Below are 14,059 nucleotides of genomic sequence, written 5' to 3'. Positions count from 1 at the left end.
CACTATTACTACTAACTAATATGATTACAATCACTGCTAAAATTTAATAAGCAGTCACATGCCAGACACTTTGCAAAGCACCATAAATGGATTCAATCCTTGTAACAGTCTTAGGAGATAGATATCACCATCAACCTCATTTTATAAATGAAGAAACCAGAGACTAAAGAAGTTAAGTACTTTTCCCATTATCATGTAGCTAGTTAATCAAAAAGCCAAAATCAGAAATCAAGTCATGTGATTACAGATGCTGAGAGGAATATGCTATACTCCTCTTCAACTGGTAGAATAATGAGCCAGTAAATTGTGGGAATATTAACAGTAAACTGTTTCCTGCATATCCTTTTAGAGAGACATTCACAAACAGAAGAACAGAAGTTATTTCACCCAAGTATAAATTTCAAATTTTTAAATGGAAGACAAGGGAGAGATGCTTATAGACACTATGGAAGTAACTTTTTCACAATATAAAACAGGCAATGGATAATATCTCTGAAGAAATGGTATAATGTTGGCTTATCCAAAACAGAACTAATCTAAAGCAAAAAGGTTGGATTTTCACACTCTACAGATTCTTTTTTAAAATTTTTTTGAGAGAGCGAGTGCACACACGAGTGGGGGACGGGCAGAGAGGGAGAGAGAGAATCCCAAGTAGGCTCCATGCTGTCAGCACAGAGCCTGACATGGGACTCAAACTCATGAACCATGAGACATATCATGACCTGAGCTGAAATCAAGAGTGGGATGCTTAACTGACTGAGGTACCCAGGTATCCCTCAAACTCTACAGATTCTAAGTAAAGCAAACTATTGACTGCAACTAACACATGCCCTGTAAGTAGTTAAAGGGAGATACAGCACAGTAAATTGACTGTGAGAATGAAGATGGAGTTGGGCTGCCTGGGAGCTAATCCTGGCTCCACTACAAATAAGGAGAGTAACTTAATCTCTGTGCCTCAATTTCTTAATCTCTATAATAAGGATAATAATATATTGTAATTATATCTACTGCAAAAGAAATTCAATAGAGAGTACTAAATTAACGTTAGCAATTTTTATTGTTAAAATGAAGCACCTAAAATTGAGTACTAAGTTATTTTCAATAAATGCTCTTATGCAAAAGTTCCACACACAGCAGCACCACATTTTATACACAATGAATATGAATATAATCACTACATAAAGATATTTCTAAAAAGTCAGTAGGAATTTTATGTGAAATAAAATGAAACAAAACAAAACAAAATAAAATGAGTGTTATTACTATCCTTTTCCTTTTCTTCCATAAAGAAATTAAAATGAGAACACATCTAGTCTCACTTCATAGAAATTAAAAATGACAAGTAAATGGACATGATCTTTTACAAGATAAAGCTTCTAATAGAAATGTCTTATGAGGGTGCCTGAGTGGCTCAGTCGGGTGAACATCCAACTCTTGATTTCGGCTCAGGTCATGATTTCACAGTTGTGGGGTCAAACCCCGGGTGGGGCTCTGCACCAGGCATAGAGCCTACTTGAGATGCTCTCTCCCTTTCCCCCTCCCCCATTTGCACTTCCTCTCTCAAAAAAAAAAAAAAAAAGAAGGAAAGAAATATCTGACCATAATCTTACTATCCACAATAAATGTTTGATAATTCTTCTAAAACAGTATCTTCTTTAGTGTTTTTCATATTTGTTTGTATGGCAAAGCACAAGCAAGTGTAGGTACTCTTTATGGAACCTCAAAAATGATGAAGATGTCCATATGGTACCATAAGAACTAGGAAAAACTTTACCAGATTACAGAGTTGCGACACATATGCACATTCTCCAATATGAAAATCATAACCACAGAGGCGCCTGAGTGGTTCAGTGGGTTAGGCATCCAACTCTTGATTTAGGCTGAGGTCATGATCCCAGGGTTGTGGGATGGAGCCCCATGTCAGGCTCTGTGCTGACAGTGCAGAGCCTGTTTAAGATTATCCCTCTCCCTCTCCCTCTCTCTCTGCTCCACCCCTGCTCTCTCTCTCCCTCTCTCTCTCTCTCTCAAATAAATGAACTTAAAAAAAAAGAAAATCATAACCACAAACCTAGATCTATGAAAAATCTAAGCAAGATCAATGTAATGTTTTCATTAACATTAATTTGGCGCTTGTTAATAATAATAATAGTAGGTAACTTTCAAATACCTATTATGTGCCAAGCAATGTGCCAAAGAGGTATTTATATGTATATCTCACTTCTAACTGGTAAGTGAGACAGTACAGATTCAAACCAATCCTGACTCAAACCTTATACTCTTAACCACAACACTATACTTCTACATTATGCAATAATATCTAAAAACTTAAACATCTTAATTATACTTAAGATGTTTATGTATATTTTATGCTAACAAGGAAGAATTAACATTAATCAATTTTAAAAACAGAACATAAGTATCAATGGGAGGACCACTTAAGAACTTGGGCATTAAATGTATGCATGGTGATTAGAGTTAATAATATTGTATTTATATACTTGAAGGTTGCTAAGAGCATAGCTCTTAAATATTCTCACCACAAAAAAAAAAAAAGAAATGGTAATTATGTGATGCAATTGAAGGGTTAGCTAACGCTATGGTGATAATTATACTAATACATAAAAATATCAATGCAACACAATGTGTATCTTAAACTAATACAATGCTATGTGTCAATTATATCTCAATAAAGCTGGGGGGAAAAGAGAATTACTGAGAAGCTCCTATTAGTGATTTACTCTGAAAATTACTCCTAAGTTCCAAATGTAAGGTGCTTTTAAGTACACAGCTAAAGATATCTAGTTCTACAAGCTGTAGTTCGAATAAAGGCCTTCTTACTATGACATAAGCCAGTCATAAAAATCAATCCTTGATTGATTAACCTAACTCCTCAGAAGTAGGAGATACTCTACTTATTTTAATTTTGAGGCACAAAGGTTAGTGCTATAAAAAAGGATACCCCTTAGTCTTTAGTCTGATTGATATTTGCTAAAGGAAACATAACTGAAATATTCAGTTTTGTAGTCTTCTAACAATTACTACGCTTATGTCAATAATTTCTAATTTTGTATTATTATTTTGGTTTAATTTTTTTTTTTTTTTTTTTTTTGAGAGAGAGAGAAAGGAAGAGAAATCATGTGCGGGCACAAATGGGGGAGATGGGCAGAGGAAGAGAATCTTAAGCAGGCTCCACGCTAGGTGCAGAGCTCAATGGGGAGCACTATCCCATGACCCTGGGATCATGACCTGAGCCAATATCAAGAGTTGGACGCTCAACGGACCAAACCACCCAGGCACCCCTCTAATTCTGTATTATTATAATTAGCATATTTATAGCTATAACTGGAAAGACAGGAAATTATATAAAAGTAATTCCCATCAACGAGAACTGTGAAGAGATTATTCATAGTTTAAACATGTCTGGCTCAATATAACCTAAAATCCTATTATTTTGGAATGAATTTTTACTAAAAGACAAATGTCTTGAGTCTGCATTAGACAGCTATTAAAGACAAGAAGACCTGTTAATCATCATGTTTAAAAATAATCTTAAATCAAGCCTCAAAATACATCTACCTTATGATATCCATTGCCTGGTAAAGTATTTCAGATTGATCAACTCCAAGAACCTTCTTTGCCCCAGCTTTAGCTGCAAACATAGAGAGAATTCCAGTTCCACAACCAACATCCAAAACTACCTGGTAAAATAAAAAAAACAGGTATTATTGAAAAGGTCTAATATTTTTTTTTTAATTTTTTTTTTCAACGTTTTTAATTTATTTTTGGGACAGAGAGAGACAGAGCATGAACGGGGGAGGGGCAGAGAGAGAGGGAGACACAGAATCGGAAACAGGCTCCAGGCTCCGAGCCATCAGCCCAGAGCCTGACGCGGGGCTCGAACTCACAGACCGTGAGATCGTGACCTGGCTGAAGTCGGACGCTTAACCGACTGCGCCACCCGGGCGCCCCGATAGGTCTAATATTTTAAGTTCTAATCACATATTATGATGTTTCTGGCAAGTAATTGATCACAATATTTTTTTGAAAATTTTAAAATGTTTTTTATGTATTTTTGAGAGACAGAGAGACAGAGAGCAAGCAGGGGAGGGGCAGAGGGCCAGGGAGACAGAATCCAAAACAGGCTTCAGGCTCTGAGCTGTCAGCAAAGAGCCCAACAAGGGGCCTGAACTCGTGAACTGTGAGATCATGACCTGAGCTGAAGCTTAACTGACTGAGCCACCCAGACACCCCAATTGATCACAGTATTTTAAAATTTTACTGATCAATTATGGTAGTGATTTCTATTTGAAGAAGCTGAAGATATCACTACAATGAGTTGTTTTAAATTCTTCTTCTTTTTTTAAACATAAGCTCTATGCCCAGCATGGGGCTTGAGCTTATGACCCCAAGATCAAGAGTCCTATGCTTTACCGACTGAGCTAGCCAGGTACATACACCAAGTTGTTTGCACCCCAACTTGTTTTAAATTCCTAACAGTCTTTTTGGCCATACTGGCCATATTCTGCTACAATCAGATGCAACAATGTAAATTAAGAGATGTTTTACACAAAATAAGCAATTTCTACAGACTTAACAGGGAAGTATTCTCTATTTTTTTTTACAAACTTTTTTTTTACATTTATTTATTTTTGAGAGACAGAGAGAGATAGAGCACAAGCGGGAGAGGGGCAGAGAGAGAATGAGACACAGAATCTGAAGCAGGCTCCAGGCTCTGAGCTGTCAGCACATAGCCCAACGTGGGGCTCGCTCACAAACTGTGAGATCATGACCTGACTTGAAGTCGGTCGCTTAACTGACTGAGCTACCCAGGTGCACCATAATATTCTCTATTTTTAATTTCCCCATTGCATGCATGCTCTAATTTAGGCTTAGTAGTTCTAAACTGTAGCAGAAATAAATTTCTCCAAGTTTGAGAGACAAGAATTAAGTTTAGCAGGAGAGCATCATCCAATACAACTAAAAAATGCTTATAAAAGAATCCTAGATGTAGAATATTGCCATACCCCCTCCATTTCCAAAATTAAATATTCAACTCACTTAAATAATACAGGTACAATAAAAACAAACTGGCTTCTAGAATTCAGCCATTTAAGAATATAAGTTTTTAAAAATAATACTCATTATCAATGGTGAAGGTAAAAAGAATCAAAGTTTAAGATGATGTTGGGGACAGGTAAAAAGCAATTATTTCCAAATCAAGAATTGCATGCTATTTCCAATATAGTATAGTGAAACCTGCCCCATTCAAAGTAAAAAACAAAAACAAATTACTGAGGAAACATATTAAACAAAATAGTCAGAGATACAGTATTTTCTGTGAAATGACTGCAATCTGCACTGCCTTAAATCTTTCAATATCAATGGCCTAAACTCCTATGTACTTATCTCAAAAAATGAAATTATTTCAGTATTCTCCTATAAATATTTGCTGAGCATCACTAAGTGCAATCATGATCACAGTGATGGGGTACAGCAACAAACAAGACCAAGTTTCTGTCTTAATGGAGCTACAGACAATGAATAAATAAATACAAAATAAGGTTAGCCAGTAGTGTTATAAAGAAAAATCAAGCCCCGGAATAGAAGTTAGAGCAGAGAAGAGGGGATACATACTTTAACCATTTTAAATAGGTCTGTGAATACACCTCTGATATATGTGGGCTGAGAACTGAATGAAATAAAGGAATATGCCATGTAGAGATCTGGAGGAGTTTCTTCTAAGCAGTGGAGGATATTAACAGCAAAACACAAGATTCCAGGCAAAGCAAGAAGACCAATGTGGCTGAGCTGGGTGAGAAAAGGTTGCTCGATAGTGAGGTAAAGGTTAAGCAGAGGCCAGATCACACAGAACCTTTGGATTTTATTCTGAGTAATGGGAAGCTACCGTAAGAACAACAGAACTAGAATTAAAAATCTATCAAACTGTTCAACATTACTTTATTCTTCAGGTTGGTAATATAGGCCACATAGTTTAACATCAAAAACTGTATTTCTTATTTATCCTTCAAGAGAATTTTCGTGTAAAGATGATGTAACACATTTTTTCCGTCCCTTTTTTACATAAACAGAAGCATATTATGCCACTGCACTTGCTACACACTGCTTTTTGTATTTAGCAATGTAATGTAGGGATCTTTCCGTATCAGTTTACAGAACTTCTTTCTCTCGTATGGGTGTAAAGGATTCTGTATTATGGCTATACCATAATCTAGTGATTTAGTTCTCTGATAGACATTTAGGTATTTGAAATTTTGCTATGACAATCATTACTGTAAATATAGCTTTATATCTAACCCCATTCACACATGAGTAAATCTACAGAATACATTTCTAGAAGTGAAAATACTGTGTCAAGAGAGAATATACATATTTATAATTGTGTCAGATATGACCAAACTACCTTCCATAGGGCAGTTCTGCTCATGAGGGCCCTAACCAGCAATGTTTAAGTGTTGATATCCTTACAGGTGAGACTAGCCTATGGACCATATGATCAAACTTTTGGCTTTTTGCCAATCTTGCAAGTACGAAATTATGATACACTGGCATAGTTATAACATGCATTTCCATTATCATGAGGTTTAGCATCATTCCTTATGTTGTAGAGCCATCTGTAGTTCTTTTTACGTAAAGTATCTACTTATATTCTTTATTTTTCCAGTGAGCTGTCTTTTTCTTATGAAATTTTGAATCAAAATTTTCTTATCAAATAACAGTTCTTTGTAAGTGAAGAAGATGACACCTCTATAATATAACCTGCAAGGTTTCTCTCAGCATATATTTTTGTGTTTCGATTCTGCTTATAGTGATTTTGGCTATGCAGAAATTCTTTACTTACAGTGAAACTCATTAATCATTTCTTTTATGGCTTCCTGCTGGATTTTGATTATAATTAGACTGACCTTCCCCATATTCTCTCCTATTTCATTCTATTTTATCCTCATACATTCTCTTCTAGTACATTTATGGTTTCATTAATATACTTTTTTTTTAGTTTATTTAGTTTTGAGGATGGTATTAGAAGATCTTTTTTTTTTTGTACATGAATGTTCATTAACAACTTTATTTTTAAAACCCAAAAACTAAAACAAAATCTTAAATTTTCATCAACAAGTGAATGGATTAAAAAATGATTATATATGTACACAAGGGCATACAATCTTTTTCTGTAAAGAGACGAATAAAACATATTTTCAGTGTTCTGGGCCATATAGTCTCTACTCAGTTCTGCTGTTGTAGCATGAAAGTGACTATAAACAATAATACAAGCAGATAGGGATGGTCAGATTTGGCCAACAACAAGCTGAAGTTGGCCAACTGAATTGCCAAGGCTGGATGTATATACAATGAACTGCTACTCAGCAATAAAAAGAAACACACTACTGATGCATGTAATAACATGGATTAATCTTAATTATGCTGAATAAAAAAGAAAACATACTATATAATTTCATTTATAAAATCCTACACTTCGTAAACCAATCTATAGTGACATAAGGTTTATCAATGGTAATTGTAGCTTGGTTAAAAAAATTACTTAGATATGGTTCCTTCAGTTCTTTCAACATATTTACAATATTTGATTTAAAGTCTTTGGTAAACCCAACATCTGGGACAGTTTTTTTTTAAATATAATTTATTGTCAAATTGGCTTACATACAACACCCAGTGCTCATCCTAACAATTGCCCTCATCAATGCCCATCACCCACTTTCCCCTCCCCCTCACCCCCCATCAACCCTGTTTGTTCTCTGTATTTAAAAGTCTCTTATGGTTTGCCTCCTTCCCTCTCTGTAACTATTGTTTTTTCCCCTTCCCTTCCCCCATGGTCTTGTTAAGTTTCTCAAGATCCACATATGAGTAAAAACACATGGTATCTGTCTTTCTCTGACTTATTTCTTTTAGCATGACACCCTCCAATTCCATCCACATTGCTGCAAATGGCATGACTTTCTTCTTTCTCATTGCCAAGTAGTATTCCATTGTATATATAAACCACATCTTTACCCATACGTCAGTTGATGGAGGCTCTTCCACAATTTAGGCTCTTTCCACAATTTGGTTATTGTTGAAAGTGCTGCTGTAAACATTGAAGTACAAGTGCCCCTATGCATCAGCACTCCTGTATCCCCTGGGTAAATTCCTAGCAGTGTTATTGCTGGGTCATACGGTAGATCTACTTTTAATTTTTTGAGGAATCTCCACACTGTTTCCCAGAGCGGTTGCACTAGTTTGCATTCCCACCAACAGCGCAAGAGGATTCCCATTTCTCCACATCCTAGAAGCGAGGATTTGGGGGAGGTAATTAGGTCATCAGGGCAAAGCCCTCGTGAAAGGAATTAGTACCCTCATAAAAGGGGCCCAGAAGATTCCTCTCTGGAGGAGGAAGGCATGTCTATGCCTGTGGTGAACTACAACACAAACCTTCACCACAATCAGTTAGTGCCATGATTCTGGATTTCCCAGACTTTTCACTGTGAAAAATCAATTTAAAAATTTTTAATTATAAGTCACTAAGTTCATGGTATTTTTGTTGTAGCAACCCAAATTCACAGGGATCTTGAACATTAAGTAAAATTTCTGTACATACTTTGGTCTACTTTTGGATTTTTATTTTGCTCCATTAATTTATATAATCATGTGCCAGTAACCATTGTAATTACAGAAGCTTTACAGAATGTTTTAGTATCTAAAAAGGTTGGTCCACTCTCTAGTCCATGCTCACTGCAAAATTTTTTTCACAATGTTTCTGGAAAATTTTGTATATTTATTTTTTCATAAGAACAAGAGAATCAACTTATCTAGGCTTTTTAAAAAGTCTTAGTATTTTTCTGGGGATTGAACTAAAGTTATAAGTTGATACAGGGAAAATGGATAATTTTGAGTTTCCCTATTTAAGAAGATGGTAAAATTTTCAATTTGTTTAAATCATCTATCATATTCTTCAGGTTTAAAAAAAAAATTCTTTTTCATGTAAGTCCTACACGTTATTTAAGTTTGTTCCTATGCGTTTTATCTTCTATATTGTTTACTATTGTAAGTGGAGTCCTTCAATCCATTATGTCTTGAAAATATAATTTACAGAACTGACTCCAGAAGAGAGAAAATCTATTAAACAGCCTGATTTCTATTGAAGAAATAAAGTTGTTGAAAGGCTACCACTGTGTCTCCTATCCTGTGCCCCTCCAAGAAGGACAAGGCCCGGATGCTTTCATAGGGACAATTTGTTTCCTGCACATGTGGCCTGTCTGAGAGAGTCAACATATTTTAAGGTAAGTACTTTTACATACAAAAAAAGTTAAGAATTTTAAGACAGAAACTATGTATCATTGCAAACAAAAAGGAAACATTTTGTTATGTTACCAATAAAATGTGTTAACCATATCAGCAAGAAAATATTGTAATAGATAGTATGTATGCTTAGAGTATGGTTATGGTACATTATTTTGAAATATTATATGGCTAAAATAAAAATGGAAAAATATATACAACACAATCGTAAGTGATAAGTTTCCAGAAACTTTCACTGAAATAAGATATCTGCAAAATTAAAAAATTAAACCTAAATGGTCAGTGTGGAATTTAGATATTTGATACTATAATATTTGGCAAAGGTGACTGGGAATATCAGCACTCACATACTGTTTATGGAAAGACAAGCTGGCAGCACTAACTCCATCCAAGGTATAAATTACCTTTTTTTTAAAAAGTAATTTATTTATTTATTTTCATATAAATAGAGAGACCACACAAGTGGGGGAGGGGCAGAGAGAGAGAGGAAGAGAGAAAATCCCAAGCAGGCCCCACTGCACACTGAGCCTGACACAGGGCTCAACCTCAGGACTGTGAGATCATGACCTGAGCCAAAATCAAGAGTCAGATGCTTAATTGACTGAACCACCCATGCACTCAATAAATTACTTTTTTGACCCAGGAAGTCCACTGTTAGGATTTTATCTTATTACCGGACTCTCACATGTATTTTATATTTTTATATGCATTGTTTCTAATATTAAAAATTAAAACTTACAGACATTCTTACATTGGACAAATGAGCCATTAAAAGAATGATAAGGAATCATCTCTAAGAAAAGTTGCTGAGTAAGAAAGCTAACAGAGAAGAATATATGTCATATACTTCAATTAGAGTATGTGTTCTTTTGTAACATGTACATATATACATACACACACATATATATAATTTGTATACATATGCATATATATAAGAGTCTTATTCAGTCCTCATCTTGCACATGAGGAAAGTGAGAGAGCTTTAGAGAGAGAAGGTAATAGGTCCCAGATAATATAGCTGGTAATTTGTAAAGCTGGCATGCAAACAAAGGTCAATCTGCTTCTAAAGCATATATTTAAAATATGCTTTTAATTATACATTAATGATATGTTACATCTAGCTCAAAATTAGGTAATTAGGTAAGAAACTAAAACTTAACAGAATCAAAGGAAGGCAGAAATGATAAACCAGCATTATTTTATAAAATAATGAAGTAATTTGAGTCACTTCTTCTAAAAAAAAAAAAAAAAAAGTAAGAAAGAAAGAAAAAAAGAAAGTGAATCTATTTAACTGTGGATAATAACCAAAAGCATAGAGAAGGCACCTAACTGTGAATTTCTTCAATGTACTGCAAATAGAAATTAATTATGAGTGGGTGATAACACGGTTAAATGCCACCCAACGTTAAATTAAATCTGAGAAACCATATGGCCTCCACAGGAGCTTTGTGAATCGAAACCATATTCAGAAAGAAATGAAGGAGGGGCAGTGCCTGGGTGGCTCAGTCGGTTGAGCTTCCAACTCTTGATTTTGGCTCCGGTGGATCACAATTTCACGGTTGGCTGGATCGAGCCCCGCAGTCGGGCTCTGCACTGACAGTGCAAAGCCTGCTTGGGATTTTCTCTCCACCCCCCTCTCTCTGCTCCTCCCCTGCTCGTGTGCACACACATTCTCTCTCAAAATAAATAAACTTAAAAAAAAAAAAAGAAACCAAGGAAAGGAAGCAGGAAGCGAGGGATGGAGGAAGAAGAGAAGGAAAGGCAGAAGAAACAGTTTTAAATATTAGTACTTTTTTGAAAAATAAATCTCTACTATGCACTACGTAATATAATATAGAAGCTAGTGTATGAAGTTTGACTACCTGATGAGAAATAAAAGCAAATAAAAACAATGATAATAAAACTCAGGTAAACAAGTCATTTCATAAATTTTTAAAAAGAATTAAGTAATTTTCTGTCATGGCACACAGAAATCATATAACCTATATATAAAAGATAATGTGAACTAAAGCATAACTAATGCATCTCACCCTAATTACTCATTCTAACATAATGGTGTTTTAAGTGTAGTGGCACAGGGTTAAAGGCACTCAACAAGGAGTAAGTTGTTTTTGTTTTAGTTGCCTGTGTTAGGGCAAGTCAATTAACCTACTAACCTCAAATACCTACATGTGCAAAAGAAGATAAATATTTGCCCTGCCCAGTTACAAGTTATTGTATACTAATAATGAGACAACATGTTTGAAAGCAATCTATAAATTATCAAGTGCTATTTAAATATATGGTAGTATATTTTCTAATTCTGTAGCCATAACATAATACAGTATCCCACATCATCTAAAAATATGAAAGCTCTAGATTATTTAATATTAATAATTACAGAAGATTAAACCCTGAAAGTGTTTTAGGGAATTAAAAATTGATAGGTATAATATTTTACATTATAATACATGTTTGAGAAGTCGTAAGTGCCAAGCAAAACTAATAACACATAGATAACTTACATGAAAGCATTTTAGACAAAGTGCTAAGGAAAAGTGCTCCCAACTTATTTATTAGCTGTTTCCTGACTTTGGCAGAGTTAATGTCTTCAGTCAGAACAGTAAGTAAAACACAAAATAACTGAAACATTATTATTTTCCACAGGCATGTATTTTGTCTGAAAATGTATAAAATATACACAAAACTTTTTTTTTTTTTTTTTTTTTAAGATTTTTCATTTATTTTTATGGAGACAGCATGAGACAGCAGGGGAGGAGCAGCCAGAATAGAGAATATCAAGCAGAGTCTGCACTGCCAGCACAGAGCCCGACGCAGGGCTCGGGGCTTGAAATCACAAACCATGAGATCATGACCTGAGCCAAGATCAACTGTCAGATACTTAACTGACTGAGCCACCCAGACACCCCCTATACGTAACATTTCTATAATACTGTTGCAAACAAAAAACTAGAAGCAGAAAGTAACTATGTATATAAATTGATAAATCTAGTAAGATGTATTCTATATACACAGAAATATTCAGAATTATTTAATTTCTCAATGATTAATCTTCTGATTACAAATATTTGCGCTTTCTCGGGGTGCCTGGGTGGCTCAGTCGATTAAGCGTCCAACTTTGGCTCAGGTCGTGATCTTGCGGTCTGTGAGTTTGAGTCCCGTGTCAGGCTCTGTGCTGACAGCTCATAACCTGGAGCCGTCTTCAGATTCTGTGTCTCCCTCTCTCTCTGCCCCTCCCCCACTCATGCTCGTGCGCTCTCTCTCTCTCTCTCAAAAATAAACATTAAAAAAAAATTAAAAAAAAAATTTGTGCCTTTTCAGTATATTCTTACATATTATAGGACAAAAGTCTATTCAGAAGCATACTGAAAAAGAAACTTCAACTTAATTTTACTTAATGAATTCATATTGTATTCATATCAAAAAGTATTAAGAAAAGATGGCTCAAAGACCATGATTTTACAATTAAAAAAAATCATAAAAGTTTTGAACCAGAGGGGTTAAAATGATTTCATTTTACAGATGAGGCCTAAAGAGATCCACTGCTTGTCTAAAATTATTATATATCTGCTTCCTGAGAAGCCAAGCAGGATTAAAAATGCCCAGACCAGTACATGCCTAATTTCTCCACAACATATTAATGAAAAAATAAAATAAAAATCTGGACATAATCTAACTATAAATATAAAGTGAAAATTTTAATGGTAATATATTTGTTTCGCTGGAAACAAAGTCGGTTTTTAGACATGTAAGATAAAATGTTCCAGCACTTGGGTATAAATGTAAGAGCCAACTATAAAAAAATTCTTAGTCTCTGCTGTAATAACATATAAAAAGCATACAAAAAAGCTGAATACAAAGAACTGATAAAAACTAAGATTTTAAAAATGAAATCACCTATTTATCTATAGAGGGGGATCAGCAAATACAAAGAAACACATACCATCATAAACCTCTCATGTTAGGTAATGCTTTGTTGGCCAAGAGAGCAGAGTACCATATAAATTTCAGCTGTCGGGGCACCTGGGTAGCTCAGTCGGTTAAGCCTCCAACTTCTGTTCAGGTCATGATCTCGCAGTTTGTGGGTTTGAGCCCCATGTCAGGGGCTGTGCTGATAGCTGTCTGTGCTGACAGCTCAGAGCCTGAAGCCTGCTTCAGATTCTGTGTTTCCCTCTCTCTCTTCCCCTCCCCAGCTCATGCTCTATCTCCAAAATAAACATTAAAATTAAAAAAAAACAAAACAAATTTCAGTTAACTCAGCTAAGTCATAAGTGAAACACTGCTCTTGGGAAATAGATATGGAAAATGAAAAGCCTATCCATATTATATTCCAAAGAATATAAGAATCAAGGAAAGAAATTTTTCAAAATATAAAAACTGTTATTCATTGCTGCAATATCATGTGAAGCTTATGAAAGAGATTGGAGAAGTACCTTCTAAAGTGAAGGTGAAGAAGGAATTATGAAAAGCTGATACGTAATCAATACACATGTTCTTGATGTGGAAAGAGTGGAGGAAATTCCCAAAGATATACATGTGGCAGAGATGATATTTGACTAAATTAGTGGACTAATTTCCAATAAGGAAGAACAGAAAACCTGAACTTTTAGGTCAACATGCCATCGTAGAAAGGGAGGGAAGGAGGAGGTGAAGTGAAGAAGAAAAAATGAACACAATTCACAGGGAGGAAAAATAAATGACACAAATTTCAAACAGACACACACACACACACTGTGTGAAATTTCAT

General features: G+C 35.0%; 1 protein-coding gene across 2 annotated transcripts in view; it reads right to left on the bottom strand.

Annotated features, from left to right (window-relative positions):
- Positions 1 to 14,059, bottom strand: part of PRMT3 (protein arginine methyltransferase 3) — a 140,920-nt gene that overhangs the window by 108,119 nt on the left and 18,742 nt on the right. For both annotated transcript variants that reach the window (XM_042904362.1, XM_042904363.1), the window contains exon 9: positions 3,577 to 3,698. In XM_042904362.1, coding sequence (XP_042760296.1) covers positions 3,577 to 3,698 — 122 coding nt within the window. The remainder of the gene's footprint in view (positions 1 to 3,576; positions 3,699 to 14,059) is intronic.

This window comes from Panthera leo, chromosome D1 (genome assembly GCF_018350215.1).
Source record: "Panthera leo isolate Ple1 chromosome D1, P.leo_Ple1_pat1.1, whole genome shotgun sequence".
Lineage (NCBI taxonomy): Eukaryota > Metazoa > Chordata > Mammalia > Carnivora > Felidae > Panthera > Panthera leo.
Note: the sequence above shows the minus strand (reverse complement) of the source record. Positions and strands in the feature narration are given on the sequence as shown.